General features: G+C 50.8%; 1 protein-coding gene across 1 annotated transcript in view; it reads right to left on the bottom strand.

Moving 5' to 3' along the window:
• SLC4A3 (solute carrier family 4 member 3) overlaps positions 1 to 19,642 on the bottom strand; it is a 706,827-nt gene that overhangs the window by 87,011 nt on the left and 600,174 nt on the right. The window contains exon 17 of the mRNA XM_069227213.1: positions 3,007 to 3,213. Coding sequence (XP_069083314.1) covers positions 3,007 to 3,213 — 207 coding nt within the window. The remainder of the gene's footprint in view (positions 1 to 3,006; positions 3,214 to 19,642) is intronic.

The following is a 19,642-nucleotide window of genomic DNA, read 5'->3' as shown; positions in this document are numbered from 1 at the left end:
CCCTGTGAGTCTCTGCCCCCTAGGCCTGTGCGCCTCTGCCCCCTGTGAGTCTCTGCCCCTAGCACTGTGCGCCTCTGCCCCCTGTGAGTCTCTGCCCCTAGCACTGTGAGTCTCTGCTCCCTGTGAGTCTCTACCCCCAGCCCTGTGAGTCTCTGACCCGTGTAAGTCTCTGCCCCTGTGAGTCTTTGCCCCCTGTGAGTCTCTGCCCCCTAGACCTGTGAGCCTCTGCCCCCTGTGGGTCTCTGCCCCCTATCCCTGTGAGTCTCTGCCCCCTAGGCCTGTGAGCCTCTGCCCCCTGTGAGTCTCTGCCCCTAGCCCTGTGAGTCTCTGCCCCCTAGGCCTGTGAGCCTCTGCCCCCTGTGAGTCTCTGCCCCTAGCCCTGTGAGTCTTTGCCCCCTGTGAGTCTCTGCCCCCTAGACCTGTGAGCCTCTGCCCCCTGTGGGTCTCTGCCCCCTAGCCCTGTGAGTCTCTGCCCCCTAGGCCTGTGAGCCTCTGCCCCCTGTGAGTCTCTGCCCCTAGCCCTGTGAGTCTCTGCCCCCTAGGTCTGTGAGCCTCTGCCCCCTGTGAGTGTCTGCCCCTAGCCCTGTGAGTCTTTGCCCCCTGTGAGTCTCTGCCCCCTAGGCCTGTGCGCCTCTGCCCCCTGTGAGTCTCTGCCCCTAGCACTGTGCGCCTCTGCCCCCTGTGAGTCTCTGCCCCTAGCACTGTGAGTCTCTGCTCCCTGTGAGTCTCTACCCCCAGCCCTGTGAGTCTCTGACCCGTGTAAGTCTCTGCCCCTGTGAGTCTTTGCCCCCTGTGAGTCTCTGCCCCCTAGACCTGTGAGCCTCTGCCCCCTGTGGGTCTCTGCCCCCTAGCCCTGTGAGTCTCTGCCCCCTAGGCCTGTGCGCCTCTGCCCCCTGTGAGTCTCTGCCCCTAGCACTGTGCGCCTCTGCCCCCTAGGCCTGTGAGTCTCTGCCCCCACCCCTGTGAGTTTCTGACCCTGTGAGTCTCTGCCCCCACCCCTGCGAGTCTCTGCCCCCTGTGAGTCTCTGCCCCCTAGACCTGTGAGCCTCTGCCCCCTGTGGGTCTCTGCCCCCCAGCCCTGTGAGTCTCTGCCCCCTAGGCCTGTGAGCCTCTGCCCCCTGTGAGTCTCTGCCCCTAGCCCTGTGAGTCTCTGCTCCCTGCGAGTCTCTGCCCCTGTGAGTCTCTGCCCCCTAGCCCTCTGAGCCTCTGCCCCCTGTGAGTCTCTGCCCCCACCCCTGTGAGTTTCTGACCCTGTGAGTCTCTGCCCCCACCCCTGTGAGTTTCTGACCCTGTGAGTCTCTGCCCCTAGCCCTGTGAGTCTCTGCTCCCTGTGAGTCTCTGCCCCTAGCCCTCTGAGCCTCTGCCCCCTGTGAGTCTCTGCCCCCACCCCTGTGAGTTTCTGACCCTGTGAGTCTCTGCCCCCTAAGCCTGTGGGTCTCTGCCCCCTAGCCCTGTGAGTCTCTGACCCGTGTAAGTCTCTGCCCCTGTGAGTCTTTGCCCCCTGTGAGTCTCTGCTCCCTGTGAGTCTCTGCCCCTAGCCATGTGAGTCTCTGCTCCCTGCGAGTCTCTGCTCCCTGCGAGTCTCTGCCCCCTAGCCCTCTGAGCCTCTGCTCCCTGTGAGTCTCTACCCCCAGCCCTGTGAGTCTCTGACCCGTGTAAGTCTCTGCCCCCTGTGAGTCTCTGCCCCCACCCCTGTGAGTTTCTGACCCTGTGAGTCTCTGCCCCCACCCCTGTGAGTTTCTGACCCTGTGAGTCTCTGCCCCTAGCCCTGTGAGTCTCTGCTACCTGTGAGTCTCTGCCCCTAGCCCTCTGAGCCTCTGCCCCCTGTGAGTCTCTGCCCCACCCCTGTGAGTTTCTGACCCTGTGAGTCTCTGCCCCTAGCCCTGTGAGTCTCTGCTCCCTGTGAGTCTCTGCCCCTAGCCCTCTGAGCCTCTGCCCCCTGTGAGTCTCTGCCCCACCCCTGTGAGTTTCTGACCCTGTGAGTCTCTGCCCCCTAGGCCTGTGGGTCTCTGCCCCCTAGCCCTGTGAGTCTCTGACCCGTGTAAGTCTCTGCCCCTGTGAGTCTTTGCCCCCTGTGAGTCTCTGCTCCCTGTGAGTCTCTGCCCCTAGCCCTGTGAGTCTCTGCTCCCTGCGAGTCTCTGCTCCCTGTGAGTCTCTGCCCCCACCCCTGTGAGTTTCTGACCCTGTGAGTCTCTGCCCCTAGCCCTGTGAGTCTCTGCTCCCTGCGAGTCTCTGCTCCCTGTGAGTCTCTGCCCCCTAGCCCTCTGAGCCTCTGCTCCCTGTGAGTCTCTACCCCCAGCCCTGTGAGTCTCTGACCCGTGTAAGTCTCTGCCCCCTGTGAGTCTCTGCCCCCACCCCTGTGAGTTTCTGACCCTGTGAGTCTCTGCCCCCTAGGCCTGTGAGCCTCTGCCCCCTGTGAGTCTCTGCCCCTAGCCCTGTGAGTCTCTGCTCCCTGCGAGTCTCTGCCCCTAGCCCTCTGAGCCTCTGCTCCCTGCGAGTCTCTGCCCCCACCCCTGTGAGTTTCTGACCCTGTGAGTCTCTGCCCCTAGCCCTGTGAGTCTCTGCTCCCTGCGAGTCTCTGCTCCCTGTGAGTCTCTGCCCCCTAGCCCTCTGAGCCTCTGCTCCCTGTGAGTCTCTACCCCCAGCCCTGTGAGTCTCTGACCCGTGTAAGTCTCTGCCCCCTGTGAGTCTCTGCCCCCACCCCTGTGAGTTTCTGACCCTGTGAGTCTCTGCCCCCACCCCTGTGAGTTTCTGACCCTGTGAGTCTCTGCCCCCACCCCTGTGAGTTTCTGACCCTGTGAGTCTCTGCCCCCTAGGCCTGTGAGCCTCTGCCCCCTGTGAGTCTCTGCCCCTAGCCCTCTGAGCCTCTGCTCCCTGCGAGTCTCTGCCCCCACCCCTGTGAGTTTCTGACCCTGTGAGTCTCTGCCCCCACCCCTGTGAGTTTCTGACCCTGTGAGTCTCTGCCCCTAGCCTCATGGCACTGGTCTCCCGCAGGCATTTTCTCACCTTGCCTCCCAGGAAGCGGCTGTTCCTGAACTTGCGCATGAAGAAGGCGATGAAGAAGGTGCCCAGCATGAGGATGAGGGAGAGCAGCGCCGTGTTCGGCTGCATCTGGGAGTCCGCGGAGGAAGGGCTAACTCCTGGAGTGGTCGAGTTCCGGCTGTGCCTTGGATTTGGGGGGTAAGACCTCAGGAGGGGATGCTCCGTAAACACCTGGGCAGGGGATAAAGGCAGTGGGTCTTCAGTCAACACAAGCACAGGTGCAGAGAGCCATAATAATGAGGTGCATCAAGAAAGGGAAGAGCGACTCAGACAAAATAACCAGATTTAAAGTGAGGTTTGGTTAAATGGAAGGGGGTCATTAATTCACTTCTCCTTCTTTAGCCCAGAATTTACCCTGCGTGGGCGCATCCACCTCGCTCGGACACCAACAATACAGAGCACAACGCCCTTTCTCACCCTCCTGCTGGCCCTCCACCGGGCCTTCTCCTCTGGGAGCCATCACTAAGGGTGACCCTAGTAACAGGATTGGGGTCCAAGAGCCCAAGGAGGGGGAATGCACAGATAGTTCTGAGGTGGGAAAAGCAGGATCAGAGTAACGAATATTTATAGCCCCTCAATCCTCTTCCTCATCCCACCTCTTAAAAAAGCGAGGGTATCCCCGCGGAGTGGCTTTCACATGATCTGTGGTATGTTTGCCATGGAATTAAAAAACAAAACTAAATAACAATTATACATCACAGATTAAAGTCTCATCCACGCCCAACTTTAGGTGAGAAAATAAGGAATAACTTAATGACAGGTGTAAGTACACAGACCATGAGCACAGGCAAAGACAAGACACACAAGAGCCATGTAGATGAAGACCAGATGAATGAGCATGATGGAGCACCTCAAATACATGAAGAATAAGGAGACTACCTTCATGCACCAAGATCCAAGAAACAAAAGGGTGAGATGCACACCTGCTCACAGACCCAAGGTAAACAATACTGCGTGGGCACCAGGACAGGTCACACAGAGTACTGCATGAACCCAAGGACAGGCAAGAGACACAGAGGATACTACATGGACATTAGGACAGGGAAGAGCCATAGAGACTACTGCATGAACCTGAGAAAAAGCATGAACCATAGAGACTACTGCATGAACTGAAGAACAGGCAAGAGCCACAAACACCACTGCATGAACCTGAGGACAGGTAAAAACCATAGAGACTACTGAATGAACCCAAGGACAGGCAAGAGCCACAAAGAATGTTAAATGAACCCAAGGACAGGCAAGAGCCATAGAGACTACTGCATGAACCCAAGGACAGGCAAGAGACACAGAGGATACTACATGAACCCAAGAACAGGCAAGAGCCATAGAGACTACTGAATGCACCTGAGAATAGGCAAGAGCCATAGAGACTACTACATGAACCCAAGAACAGGCAAGAGCCACAAACACCACTGCATGAACCTGAAAACAGGTAAAAACCATAGAGACTACTGCATGAACCCAAGGACAGGCAAGAGCCATAGAGACTACTGCATGAACCCAAGGACAGGCACGAGACACAGAGGATACTACATGGACATTAGGACAGGGAAGAGCCATAGAGGGGAAACATCCTTTTTCACGACATTTTTTTTTCCGAAGGTCGTGGTTAACGAACGCGCAACAACGCTTTTTTTAACCACGACTTCGTTTTTTTGTGCCTTAACTACGTATGTTCTGAACAACGAACATGCGTGGTTAAGGTACAAAGAAGGGACTTGGCGAAGGTAAGTGTGGGTTTAGGTTTTGGGGAGGGGGTGGGGGGTCAGGGGGTTTTAGGTTTTGGGGTGGGGTTGTGGGGGTGGGACGTTTTTGGTTTTGGGGAGTGGGTGGGGGGTTTTAGGTTTTAGGGTGGGGTTGGGGGGTGGGGCGTTTTTGGTTTTGGGGAGTGGGTGGGGGGTCAGGGGGTTTTAGGTTTTGGGGTGGGTTTGGGGGGTGGGATGTTTTTGGTTTTGGGGAGTGGGTGGGGGGTCAGGGAGGTTTTAGGTTTTGGGGTGGTGTTGGGTGGGTGGGGTGAGGGATGTAGGGTGAATGGTGCCTATTGCTAATGATTTTATCAGGAATGCCTTTACAACGAAATATCGTTGTTAAGGCATTCGTGGTAAAATCATTAGTAGTAGCAACAAGGTCGGTGTTCCGACCTCGTTGTTAAGGCAGTAGTTTTTTTAGCAGTCGTTGTTTTGTCGTACAGTCGCCATAGAGACTACTGCATGAACCTGAGAAAAAGCATGAACCACAGAGACTACTGCAAGAACCCAAGAACAGGCAAGAGCTACAAACACCACTGCATGAACTTGAGGACAGGTAAAAACCATAGAGACTACTGCATGAACCCAAGAATAGGCAAGAGCCATATAGACTACTGCATGAACCCATGGACAGGTAAGAGACACACAGACTACTGGATGAACCTGAGGACAGGTAGGAACCATAGAGACTACTACATAAACCCAAGAGCAGGCAAAAGCCATAGAGACTACTTCATGAACACAAGAACAGGCAAGAGCCACAGAGACCATCGCATGAACCCAAGATCAGGCAAGAGACACACAGACGACTACAGCATGAACCCAAGAGCAGGCAAGAGCCATAGAGACTACTGCATGAACGTGAGGACAGGCAAGAACCATAGATACTACTGCAAGAAGCCAAGGACAGGTAAGATACACACAGACTACTGGATGAACTTGAGGACAGGTAGGAACCATAGAGACTACTACATAAACCCAAGAGCAGGCAAAAGCCATAGAGACTACTTCATGAACACAAGAACAGGCAAGAGCCATAGAGACCATTGCATGAACCCAAGAACAGGCAAGAGACACACAGACTACAGCATGAACCCAAGAGCAGGCAAGAGCCATAGAGACTACTGCATGAACGTGAGGACAGGCAAGAACCATAGAGACTACTCCAAGAAGCCAAGGACAGGTAAGAGCTATGGGAACTACTGTATAAATGTGAGGACAGGCAAGAACCATAGAGACTACTGCAAGAAGCCAAGGACAGGTAAGAGCCCCAAAGACTACTATATGGTCCCAGGGACAGGCAAGGGCCACACAGAATACTGCATGAACCCAAGGACAGGCAAGAGCCATACAGATTACTGCAGGAACCGAAGAACAGGCACTAGACACACAGACTACAGCATGAACCCAAGAGCAGGCAAGAGCCATAGAGACTACTGCATGAACCCAAGAACAGGCAAGAGACACACAGACTACTGAATGAACCTGAGGACAGGTAGGGACCATAGAGACTAATACATGAACCCAAGAGCAGGCAAAAGCCATAGAGACTACTACATGAACACAAGAACAGGCAAGAGACACACAGACTACAGCATGGACCTAAGAGCAGGAAAGACCCATAGAGACTACTACATGAACGTGAGGACAGGCAAGAACCATAGAGACTACTGCAAGAAGCCAAGAACAGCTAAGAGCCCCAAAGACTACTACATAAACCCAAGGACAGGAAAGAGCCTCATAGACTACTGCATGAACCCAAGGACAGGCAAGAGCCATAGAGATTACTGCAGGAACCGAAGAACAGGCAAGAGACACACAGACGGCAGCATGAACCCAAGAGCAGGCAAGAGCCATAGAGACTACTACATGAACCCAAGAACAGGCAAGACACACACAGACTACTGAATGAACCTGAGGACAGGCAAGCACCATAGAGACTACTACATGAACACAAGAACAGGCAAGCACCATAGAGACTACTACATGAACACAAGAACAGGCAAGAGCCATAGTGACCACTGCATGAACCCAAGAACCGGCAAGAGACACACAGACTACTGCATGAACCCAAGGACAGGCAAGAGCCATAGAGATTACTGCATGAACCCAAGAACAGGCAAGAGACACACAGACTACAGCATGAACCCAAGAGCAGGCAAGAGCCATAGAGATTACTGCATGAACCCAAGAACAGGCAAGAGACACACAGACTACAGCATGAACCCAAGAGCAGGCAAAGGCCATAGAGACTACTGCATGAAACCAAGAACAGGCAAGGGCCATAGAGACTACTGAATGCACCTGAGGACAGGCCAGACCTACAGACGATGCTACACAAACCAATGGACAGGCATGTGCTATAGAGACTACTGCATGCACCTGAGGAGAGGCAAGAGCCACAAAGGATTCTACATGAATATAAGGACATGCAAGACCCACAGAGGATACTGCATGAAGCTAAGGGCAGGCAAGAATTAGAGAGGTTACTGCATGAAGCCATGGGCAGGCAAAAGCCACAGGGACTAATGCATGAACACGAGGACAGGCAAGAACCATAGGGACTACTCCATGAACCTGAGGACAGGTAAGAACCACAGAGGATACTGCATGAACCTGAGAACAGGTAAGAGCCACAAAGGATACTGCACGAACCTAACGACAGGCAATAGCCACAGGGACTAATGCATGAACCTGAGGACAGGCAAGTACCATAGAGACTACTGCATGAACCCAAGGACAGGCAAGAGCCATAGAGGCTACTGCATGAACCTGAGACCGTGCAAGAGCCATAGAGACTACTGCATGAACGTGAGGACAGGCAAGAACCATAGAGACTACTACATGAACCCAAGGAGAGGCAAGAGCCACAAAGACTATTAGATGAACCCAAGAACAGGCAAGAGCCATAGAGACTACTGCATGAACCTGAGAAAAGGAAAGAGCCACAAAGACTATTAGATGAACCCAAGGACAGGCAAGAGCCATAGAGACTACTGCATGAACCTGAGAAAAGGAAAGAGCCATAAAGACTACTGCATGAACCCAAGGACAGGCAAGAGCCATAGACACTATAGCATAAACCCAAGAACAGGCAAGAGCCACAGAGAATGCTATATAGACCCAAGGACAGGCAAGAGCCATATAGACTACTGCATGAACCCAAGAACAGGAAGGAGCCACAGAGGATACTACATGAACATAAGGACAGGCAACACCCACAGACTAAACTACATAAACACAAGGACTTGCAAGAACCATAGTGTGAGAAAGTAGCCTCTTTCTAGCCTTGTTACCCCCACTTTTGGCCTGTTTGTGAGTGTATGTCAGGGTGTTTTCACTGTCTCACTGGGATCCTGCTAGCCAGGGCCCAGTACTCATAGTGAAAACCCTATGTTTTCAGTATGTTTGTTATGTGTCACTGGGACCCTGCTAGTCAGGACCCCAGTGCTCATAAGTTTGTGGCCTATATGTATGTGTTCCCTGTGTGGTGCCTAACTGTCTCACTGAGGCTCTGCTAACCAGAACCTCAGTGGTTATGCTCTCTCATTTCTTTCAAATTGTCACTAACAGGCTAATGACCAATTTTACCAATTCACAGTGGCTTACTGGAACACCCTTATAATTCCCTAGAATATGGTACTGAGGTACCCAGGGTATTGGGGTTCCAGGAGATCCCTATGGGCTGCAGCATTTATTTTGCCACCCATAGGGAGCTCTGACAATTCTTACACAGGCCTGCCACTGCAGCCTGAGTGAAATAACGTCCACATTATTTCACAGCCATTTTACACTGCACTTAAGTAACTTATAAGTCACCTATATGTCTAACCTTTACCTGGTAAAGGTTAGGTGCAAAGTTACTTAGTGTGAGGGCACCCTGGCACTAGCCAAGGTGCCCCCACATTGTTCAGAGCCAATGCCCTGAACTTTGTGAGTGCGGGGACACCATTACACGCGTGCACTACATATAGGTCACTACCTATATGTAGCTTCACAATGGTAACTCCGAATATGGCCATGTAACATGTCTATGATCATGGAATTGCCCCCTCTATGCCATCCTGGCATAGTTGGCACAATCCCATGATCCCAGTGGTCTGTAGCACAGACCCTGGTACTGCCAAACTGCCCTTCCTGGGGTTTCACTGCAGCTGCTGCTGCTGCCAACCCCTCAGACAGGCATCTGCCCTCCTGGGGTCCAGCCAGGCCTGGCCCAGGATGGCAGAACAAAGGACTTCCTCTGAGAGAGGGTGTTACACCCTCTCCCTTTGGAAAATGGTGTGAAGGCAGGGGAGGAGTTGCCTCCCCCAGCCTCTGGAACTGCTTTCATGGGCACACATGGTGCCCATTTCTGCATAAGCCAGTCTACACCGGTTCAGGGACCCCTTAGCCCTGCTCTGGCGTGAAACTGGACAAAGGGAAGGGGAGTGACCACTCCCCTGACCTGTACCTCCCCTGGGAGGTGCCCAGAGCTCCTCCAGTGTGCTCCAGACCTCTGCCATCTTGGAAACAGAGGTGCTGCTGGCACACTGGACTGTTCTGAGTGGCCAGTGCCATCAGGTGACATCAGAGACTCCTTCTGATAGGCTCCTTCAGGTGTTGCTAGCCTATCCTCTCTCCTAGGTAGCCAAACCCTCTTTTCTGGCTATTTAGGGTCTCTGTCTCTTGGGATTCCTTAGATAACGAATGCAAGAGCTCATCCGAGTTCCTCTGCATCTCTCTCTTCACCTTCTGCCAAGGAATTGACTGCTGACCGCGCTGGAAGCCTGCAAAACTGCAACAAAGTAGCGAAGACGACTACTGCAACTCTGTAACGCTGGTCCTGCCGCCTTCTCGACTGTTTTCCTGGTGGTGCATGCTGTGGGGGTAGTCTGCCTCCTCTCTGCACTAGAAGCTCCGAAGAAATCTCCCGTGGGTCGACGGAATCGTCCCCCTGCAACCGCAGGCACCAAAGAAATGCATCACCTGTACCTTGGGTCTCCTCTCAGCACGACGAGCGAGGTCCCTTGAATCCAGCAACTCTGTCCAAGTGACTCCCACAGTCCAGTGACTCTTCAGTCCAAGTTTGGTGGAGGTAAGTCCTTGCCTTCCCACGCCAGACTGCATTGCTGGGAACCGCGACTTTTGCAGCTACTCCGGCCTCCGTGCACTTCCTGCGGAAATCCTTTGTGCACAGTCCAGCCTGGGTCCACGGCACTCTAACCTGCATTGCACGACCTCCTAAAGTGTCCTCCGGCGACGTGGGACTCCTTTGTGCGACTTCGGGTGAGCACCATTTCACGCATCCTCGTAGTGCCTGTTTCTGGCACTTCTGCGGGTGCTGCCTGCTGCTGAGAGGGCTCCTTGTCTTGCTCGAGGCCCACTCTGTCCCCAGACGCAATTGGCGACATCCTGGTCCCTCCTGGGCCACAGCAGCACCCAAAACCCTAACCGCATGATTTGCAGCTAGCAAGGCTTGTTGGCGGTCTTTCCTCAGGAAAACACTTCTGCACGACTCTCCACGGCGTGGGGGATCCGTCCTCCAAAGGGGAAGTTCCTAGCCCTTGTCATTCCTGCAGAATCTCTAGCTTCTACTGTCCAGTAGCAGCTTCTTTGCCCCCACAGCTGGCATTTCCTGGGCATCTGCCCATCTCCGACTTGCTTGTGACTTTTGGACTTGGTCCCCTTGTTCCACAGGTACCCTCAACTGGAAATCCATCGTTGTTGCATTGCTGATGTGTGTCTTTCCTGCAGAATTCCCCTATCACGACTTCTATGTCCTTTGGGGAACTTTAGTGCACTTTGCACTCACTTTTCAGGGTCTTGGGATGGGCTATTTTTCTAACCCTTACTATTTTCTAATAGTCCCAGCGACCCTCTACAAGGTCACATAGGTTTGGGGTCCATTAGTGGTTCGCTTTCCACTTTTGGAGTATATGGTTTGTGTTGCCCCTATCCCTATGTGTCTCCATTGCATCCTATTGTAACTATACATTGTTTGCACTGTTTTCTAATACTATTACTGCATATTTTGGTATTGTGTACATATATCTTGTGTATATTGTGCATATGACACTAGTGGTACTGTAGGAGCTTCACTCGTCTCCTAGTTCAGCCTAAGCTGCTCTGCTAAGCTACCAATATCTATCAGCCTATGCTGCTAGACACCCTATACACTAATAAGGGATACCTGGGCCTGGTGCAAGGTGTAAGTACCCCTTGGTACTCACTACAAGCCAGTCCAACCTCCTACATTGGTTGTGCAGTGGTGGGATAAGTGCTTGAGATTACTTACCACTTTTGTCATTGTACTTTTCATAAGAGAAAAATATACAAAACAAGTTCAGTGTATGTACACCTAACCAAAAAGTTTTGCATTTCTTTTCTCACCTCTTTTTTAAAGTGCTGAAAAGTACCTCTAAACTTTCTAAAAGTTCTTAAAAGTTTAAAAAGTTTTTTTTCTGTCTTTCTAAAAGTTCTGAAAACTTTTTTCTCTTTTCCTGACACTTAAACTCTTTCTAAAAATGTCTGGCACAGGCCAAAATGTTGATCTGTCCAACTTGCATATGATCACCTTAGCTGGAAAGGAGCAAGGAGTCTCTGCATAGAGAGAGGTTTGAGTGTAGGGAAGAATCCTTCTTTGGAATTATTGCTTAACATGCTTAGAGAACAAGATAAGGCCAAAAGGGCCCCATCTGTTGAAAAAGTAGCTAATGGTTCCCAATCTGATCCAGGGACTCCCCTAGGAAAAGATTCAGGAAAGAAACTTCCTAGCCTGCCCAATACTAGACAGCCTAGCATAGTTGGTACTGAGGTTGAGTCACACCTTACAGATAGTGTTGTCTCACATCATAGCAAGAGCATTCATTCTCACCACAGTAGAAGTGATGTTTCTGTTAACCACGCTGTTAGGGTGCCTTCTGTAAGGGACAGGTCTCCTTCTGTCAATTCTCATCATACTTCTGTTTCAAGACATGTCCCTCCCACCCACCCTGATGACAGATTGTTAGAAAGGGAGCTCAATAAGTTTAGAGTGGAACAAACCAGACTGAAGCTTAAGAAGCAACAGCTGGATTTGGATAGACAGTCCTTAGAACTAGAGAAGGAAAGACAGAAGTTGGGTTTTGAAACCCATGGTGGCAGCAGCAGTATTCCCCATAGTCATCCTGCAAAAGAGCATGATTCCAGGAATCTGCACAAGATAGTTCCCCCTTATAAGGAGGGGGGTGACATTAACAAGTGGTTTGCTGCACTTGAGAGGGCCTGTGTTGTACAGGATGTCCCTCAAAGACAGTGGGCTGCTATCCTATGGCTATCATTTAGTGGAAAAGGTAGGGATAGGCTCCTTACTGTGAAAGAAAGTGATGCCAATAATTTTACAGTTCTTAAGAATGCACTCCTGGATGGTTATGGCTTAACCACTGAACAATACAGGATAAAGTTCAGAGAGACCAAAAAGGAGTCTTCACAAGACTGGGTTGATTCCATTGACCATTCAGTGAAGGCCTTGGAGGGGTGGTTACATGGCAGTAAAGTTACTGATTATGACAGCCTGTATAACTTGATCCTGAGAGAGCATATTCTTAATAATTGTGTGTCTGATTTGTTGCACCAGTACTTGGTGGACTCTGATCTGACCTCTCCCCAAGAATTGGGAAAGAAGGCAGACAAATGGGTCAGAACAAGGGTGAACAGAAAAGTTCATACAGGTGGTGACAGAGATGGCAATAAGAAGAAAGATGGTGAAAAATCTCAAGATAAGCATGGGGATAAGGGTAAAACCAAAGATCCCACTTCTAATCTTAAACACTCTTCTGGGGGTGGGGATAAAACAAATTCTTCCTCTTCTTCTCAACCTACACAAGTTAAAAAGCCTTGGTGCTTTGTGTGTAAAAACAGAGGCCATAGGCCAGGGGATAAGTCCTGTCCAGGTAAACCCCCTGAGCCTACCACCACTAATACATCAAGCTCTAGTGCCCCTAGCAGTAGTGGTACTAGTGGTGGGACTGCTGGCAACAGTCAAGTTAAGGGTGTAGTTGGGTTCACTTATGGGTCCATAATAGAAACTGGGGTAGTCAGTCCCAAGACAGTTTCTGTCACACCTAGTGGCATTGGCCTTGCCACACTGGCTGCTTGTCCCCTTACAATGGATAAGTACAGGCAGACAGTTTCAATAAATGGTGTTGAGGCCTTGGCCTACAGGAACACAGGTGCCAGTATCACTTTGGTGACTGAAAACCTAGTGGCTCCTGAACAACACATCATTGGACAACAGTATAAAATTATTGATGTCCATAACTCCACTAAGTTTCTTCCCTTAGCTATAATTCAGTTTAGTTGGGGTGGAGTTACTGGCCCTAAGCAGGTGGTGGTATCACCTAGCTTACCTGTAGACTGTCTCTTAGGTAATGACCTAGAGGCCTCAGGTTGGGCTGATGTAGAGTTTTATGCCCATGCAGCCATGCTGGGCATCCCAGAGGAATTGTTCCCTCTCATTTCTACTGAAATGAAAAAGCAAAGGAGAGAAGGCCTGAAAACTCAGGATCCCTCTCCAACAACATGTAAAAAGGGTATCACAGTATCCCCTAACCACCCTGCCATTCAGGATACCATTCCTGTGGTGGGAGAAACCTCTCCTGGGGTGGCACCTGTTCCAAGGGAATCATCAGCTGGCAAAGCTGGACTCCCTGAGGTAGAAGTACCTCTCTGTGGGATAACTAACATTGGTGAGAAAAAGAGCACCATTTTAGTTAACATGGAGCATCCCTCCAACCCTCCCAGAGAAACTTTAGTGCAGAAACCCTGCACTGCCTCACAACACTTAGGACAGCATCCCTGCCCTAGTGTGGAGCTCATAGGACAGCATCCCTGCCCTGCTCCAACTCAAGAGAAACAGCATCCCTGTTCTCTCTTCCAGCCATATGGACAAAGTTTTTGCCCAGCTATGGCTTTACTGAGACAGCATCCCTGTCTGGCATTTCCATCACTACAAATAGGTTCAGTGGACAATTCCCACTGCTCTAAACTAAAACTTACTGATAGAAACTCTGAAAATACATCTTCACATTGTTGCTTAGCTAAAAAACTTCAAACAGGGTGGTTTACATCCCCACAGGGAAGTAACCATATAGTGGATGATAAAGGGAGTAACCAGTCAATTGCAGAGCTACTCTCTACTTATCACCACTTAGACAATAAAGTCTCAACTGGCCAAGGTTAGCCTTATTGTCCTTCGTTTGGGGGGGGGGGGGGTTGTGTGAGAAAGTAGCCTCTTTCTAGCCTTGTTACCCCCACTTTTGGCCTGTTTGTGAGTGTATGTCAGGGTGTTTTCACTGTCTCACTGGGATCCTGCTAGCCAGGGCCCAGTTCTCATAGTGAAAACCCTATGTTTTCAGTATGTTTGTTATGTGTCACTGGGACCCTGCTAGTCAGGACCCCAGTGCTCATAAGTTTGTGGCCTATTTGTATGTGTTCCCTGTGTGGTGCCTAACTGTCTCACTGAGGCTCTGCTAACCAGAACCTCAGTGGTTATGCTCTCTCATTTCTTTCAAATTGTCACTAACAGGCTAGTGACCAATTTTACCAATTTACATTGGCTTACTGGAACACCCTTATAATTCCCTAGTATATGGTACTGAGGTACCCAGGGTATTGGGGTTCCAGGAGATCCCTATGGGCTGCAGCATTTCTTTTGCCACCCATAGGGAGCTCTGACAATTCTTACACAGGCCTGCCACTGCAGCCTGAGTGAAATAACGTCCACGTTATTTCACAGCCATTTTACACTGCACTTAAGTAACTTATAAGTCACCTATATGTCTAACCTTTACCTGGTAAATGTTAGGTGCAAAGTTACTTAGTGTGAGGGCACCCTGGCACTAGCCAAGGTGCCCCCACATTGTTCAGGGCCAATTCCCCGGACTTTGTGAGTGCGGGGACACCATTACACGTGTGCACTACATATAGGTCACTACCTATATGTAGCTTCACAATGGTAACTCCGAATATGGCCATGTAACATGTCTATGATCATGGAATTGCCCCCTCTATGCCATCCTGGCATAGTTGGCACAATCCCATGATCCCAGTGGTCTGTAGCACAGACCCTGGTACGGCCAAACTGCCTTTCCCGGGGTTTCACTGCAGCTGCTGCTGCTGCCAGCCCCTCAGACAGGCTTCTGCCCTCCTGGGGTCCAGCCAGGCCTGGCCCAGGATGGCAGAACAAAGGACGTCCTCTGAGAGAGGGTGTTACACCCTCTCTCTTTCGAAAATGGTGTGAAGGCAGGGGAGGAGTAGCCTCCCCCAGCCTCTGGAAATGCTTTCATGGGCACACATGGTGCCCATTTCTGCATAAGCCAGTCTTCACCGGTTCAGGGACCCCTTAGCCCTGCTCTGGCGCGAAACTGGACAAAGGGAAGGGGAGTGACCACTCCCCTGACCTGTACCTCCCCTGGGATGTGCCCAGAGCTCCTCCAGTGTGCTCCAGACCTCTGCCATCTTGGAAACAGAGGTGCTGCTGGCACACTGGACTGCTCTGAGTGGCCAGTGCCATCAGGTGACGTCAGAGACTCCTTCTGATAGGCTCCTTCAGGTGTTGCTAGCCTATCCTCTCTCTTAGGTAGCCAAACCCTCTTTTCTGGCTATTTAGGGTCTCTGTCTCTTGGGATTCCTTAGATAACGAATGCAAGAGCTCATCCGAGTTCCTCTGCATCTCTCTCTTCACCTTCTGCCAAGGAATCAACTGCTGACCGCGCTGGAAGCCTGCAAAACTGCAACAAAGTAGCGAAGACGACTACTGCAACTCTGTAACGCTGATCCTGCCGCCTTCTCGACTGTTTTCCTGGTGGTGCATGCTGTGGGGGTAGTCTGCCTCCTCTCTGCACTAGAAGCTCCGAAGAAATCTCCCGTGGGTCGACGGAATCGTCCCCCTGCAACCGCAGGCACCAAAGAACTGCATCACCGGTACCTTGGGTCTCCTCTCAGCACGACGAGCGAGGTCCCTTGAATCCAGCAAATCTGTCCAAGTGACTCCCACAGTCCAGTGACTCTTCAGTCCAAGTTTGGTGGAGGTAAGTCCTTGCCTCCCCACGCCAGACTGCATTGCTGGGAACCGCGACTTTTGCAGCTACTCCGGCCTCCGTGCACTTCCGGCGGAAATCATTTGTGCACAGTCCAGCCTGGGTCCACGGCACTCTAACCTGCATTGCACGACCTCCTAAGTTGTCCTCCGGCGACGTGGGACTCCTTTGTGCGACTTCGGGTGAGCACCGTTTCACGCATCCTCGTAGTGCCTGTTTCTGGCACTTCTGCGGGTGCTGCCTGCTGCTGAGAGGGCTCCTTGTCTTGCTCGACGCCCCCTCTGTCCCCATACGCAATTGGCGACATCCTGGTCCCTCCTGGGCCACAGCAGCACCCAAAAACCCTAACCGCACGATTTGCAGCTAGCAAGGCTTGTTGGCGGTCTTTCTTCAGGAAAACACTTCTGCACGACTCTCCACGGCGTGGGGGATCCGTCCTCCAAAGGGGAAGTTCCTAGCCCTTGTCGTTCCTGCAGAATCTCCAGCTTCTACTGTCCAGTAGCAGCTTCTTTGCACCCACAGCTCGCATTTCCTGGGCATCTGCCCATCTCCGACTTGCTTGTGACTTTTGGACTTGGTCCCCTTGTTCCACAGGTACCCTCGACTGGAAATCCATCGTTGTTGCATTGTGATTTGTGTCTTTCCTGCAGAATTCCCCTATCACGACTTCTATGTCCTTTGGGGAACTTTAGTGCACTTTGCACTCACTTTTCAGGGTCTTGGGATGGGCTATTTTTCTAACCCTTACTATTTTCTAATAGTCCCAGCGACCCTCTACAAGGTCACATAGGTTTGGGGTCCATTCGTGGTTCGCATTCCACTTTTGGAGTATATGGTTTGTGTTGCCCCTATCCCTATGTGTCTCCATTGCATCCTATTGTAACTATACATTGTTTGCACTGTTTTCTAATACTATTACTGCATATTTTGGTATTGTGTACATATATCTTGTGTATATTTGTTATCCTCATACTGAGGGTATTCACTGAGATACTTTTGGCATATTGTCATAAAAATAAAGTACCTTTATTTTTAGTATATCTGTGTATTGTGTTTTCTTATGATATTGTGCATATGACACTAGTGGTACTGTAGGAGCTTCACTCGTCTCCTAGTTCAGCCTAAGCTGCTCTGCTAAGCTACCATTATCTATCAGCCTATGCTGCTAGACACCCTATACACTAATAAGGGATAACTGGGCCTGGTGCAAGGTGTAAGTACCCCTAGGTACTCACTACAAGCCAGTCTAGCCTCCTACACATAGAGACTACTGCATGACCCTGAGGGCAGGCAAGGGTCACAGAGGATACTGCATGAACCCAAGAGCAGGCAAGAACCATAGAGACTACTGCATGAACCCATGGCCAGGCAAAAGCCACAGGAACTAATGCATGAACCTGAAGTCAGACAAGTACCCTAGAGACTACTGCATGAACCTAAGAACAGGCAAGAACCATAGAGACTACTGCATGAACCTGAGGACAGGTAAGAACCACAGAGGATACTACAGAAACCCAAGAACAGGCAAGGACCATAGAGACTACTACATGAACCTGAGGACAGGCAAGAACCATGGAGACTACTACATGAACCTGAGGACAGGCAAAAGCCATAGAGACTACTGCATGAATCCAAGAGCAGGCAAGAACCATAGAGACTACTACATGAACCTGAGGACAGCAAAGAACCATAGCGACTACTGCATGAACCCAAGAACAGACAAGAGCCATAGAGACTACTGCATGAACCTAGGACACGCAAGAGCCATACAGACTACTGTATGAACTTGAGGACAGGCAAGAGCCAGAGAGGATATTGCATGAACCTAAGGGCAGGCAAGAGCCATAAGGACTACTGTATAACCTGAGGACAGGCAAGTACCATAGAGACTACTCCATGAACCTGAGGATAGTCTCTAGGAGGCTGTCTCTCTATGTGGTGTGCAAATATGGGCCCACCGTGTAAAGAGTACTGGCAACCACACATTGGTTTACAGAGGTAAAAACTAGACCACCTAATGCTCTAATTTATATGGTAGCTTGGTTGAGCAGTGAATTCAATCTTGGCGAAGTGCAAAGTATTTGTTGTACTCACAGTACAAATAAATGAAAACACACACTCCAAGGAATAACTTGACACCAATTTACAAAACTACTTCCAATTTTTATTCCATTTTTAAGACCAAGATCATCAAAATCGGGTACGCACTTTTTAAGTAATGATTTTTCAAAGTTTGGCAAAAAAAAAATTTTTGTGCATAATTACGCACCATAGGAACCAACAAGAGAAAAATTTCAAAATGCATATAAAATCAGGCAATGCGTTTACCAATGCCTCCATTTGTTCTTAAGTCAAGGCTGTCGAGTAGTCCTGTGGGCCAGCCGGAGGTGTGTAGAAGTCGCATGGGGTGGGGGACCCGTAGAGCATAGCTGGTTCTCCGATGCGGTACCCAGGGAGGCCAGCTGCAGAGCCAATAGGTAAGCCAAGAGCTGTGCACAAAAGTGCCCTTGGAAGCAGAAAATAGGTCACTTTGAGGGTCACTTGAAGGTCTGCAGGGACACTCTGGTGGGTGATTCTGGTGGATTTTGTAGTACCTCGACTGGGGATTCCTCCTGGTTTACTCCTGGTCTGGCTGAGGCATCCGGCTACTTGGGCCACAGCCAGACCAAAGTTCACCAGACGGACCGTGAGGACAAAACCTGCAAGTGTGCCACGTTTGGAGGCACTGCGACCTCCAGTGACTGAGGTACTGGTCACTCAACATTAGACACCAGGAAGGAAAGTCCCCTCCAGACTCCAAAGGGACCAGGAGGAAGCCTGCCTTAGGTGGATTGGTAGTGTGTTCCAGGTCTGCGCTGCGAGGTAGGAGAAGGATCTGCCTCCCACTATGCTCTCCCTGATTTTAGGGGTTGCGGCAAGGGCAAGTTGAGAAGATCAGAGTTGTCTGATGGGGGTGTAGAAAGATAGGCAGTGGTTGAGGTAGGCCGGTCCGATATTGTGCAGGGCATTGCAGGCGTGTGTCAGGAGCTTGAAGGTGAGGCGTTTGTTGATGGGGAGCCAGTGCAGGTCTCTAAGGTAGGCAGAGATGTGGCTCTGGTTGGGGATGTCTAGGATGGGTCTGGCTGCTGTGTTCTGAATTCTGTGGAGTCTTGGAGTCTTGGTAGGAGCTTCTTCATGACTCCGTCATAGAGAGCGATGCCGTAGTCGAGTTCACTGCTGACAAGTGTGTGGGTGAGTGTCCTTCCTGCCTTTGTGAGGATCCACTTGAAAATTTTCCAGAGGAAGCGGAGAGTGTGGAAGCCTGACGATGAGACGGCGTTGACTTGACGGGTCATGGACAGCGTGGAATCCAGGATGATGCCCAGGTTGCATGCGTGGTCGGTGGCTAGGGGGTGCTTCAAAGGGTAGCTAGCCACCAGGAGTCATCCCAGGCGGAGGGAGTGCGTCCCAGGATGAGGATCTCTGTCCTGTCCGAGTTAAGATTGAGCCAGCTGTTGTTCATCTAGTCGGCGACTGCTCTCATTCCATTGTGGAAGTTGCTCTTGAATGTTGATGGTTTGTCGGTGAGGGAGAGAATTAGCTCTGTGTCGTCGGCATAGGAGGCTATGTTGAGGCCATGCAGTCTGACTTTTTTGGAGAGCCGAGTCATGTAGATATTGAAGACGGTTGGGCTCATAAAGCAGCCCTGAGATACACTCAAAGGAATGACAAACTGTGGAACAGCGAACAGTATTTATTTACTTCTTTGTCCATGTGAACTTGGATATGTCTGTGAAAACAGCATCATTTTTG

This window comes from Pleurodeles waltl, chromosome 3_2, assembly GCF_031143425.1.
Source record: "Pleurodeles waltl isolate 20211129_DDA chromosome 3_2, aPleWal1.hap1.20221129, whole genome shotgun sequence".
Classification (NCBI taxonomy): Eukaryota; Metazoa; Chordata; class Amphibia; order Caudata; family Salamandridae; genus Pleurodeles; species Pleurodeles waltl.
This window is presented reverse-complemented; position numbering and strand designations above follow the sequence as displayed.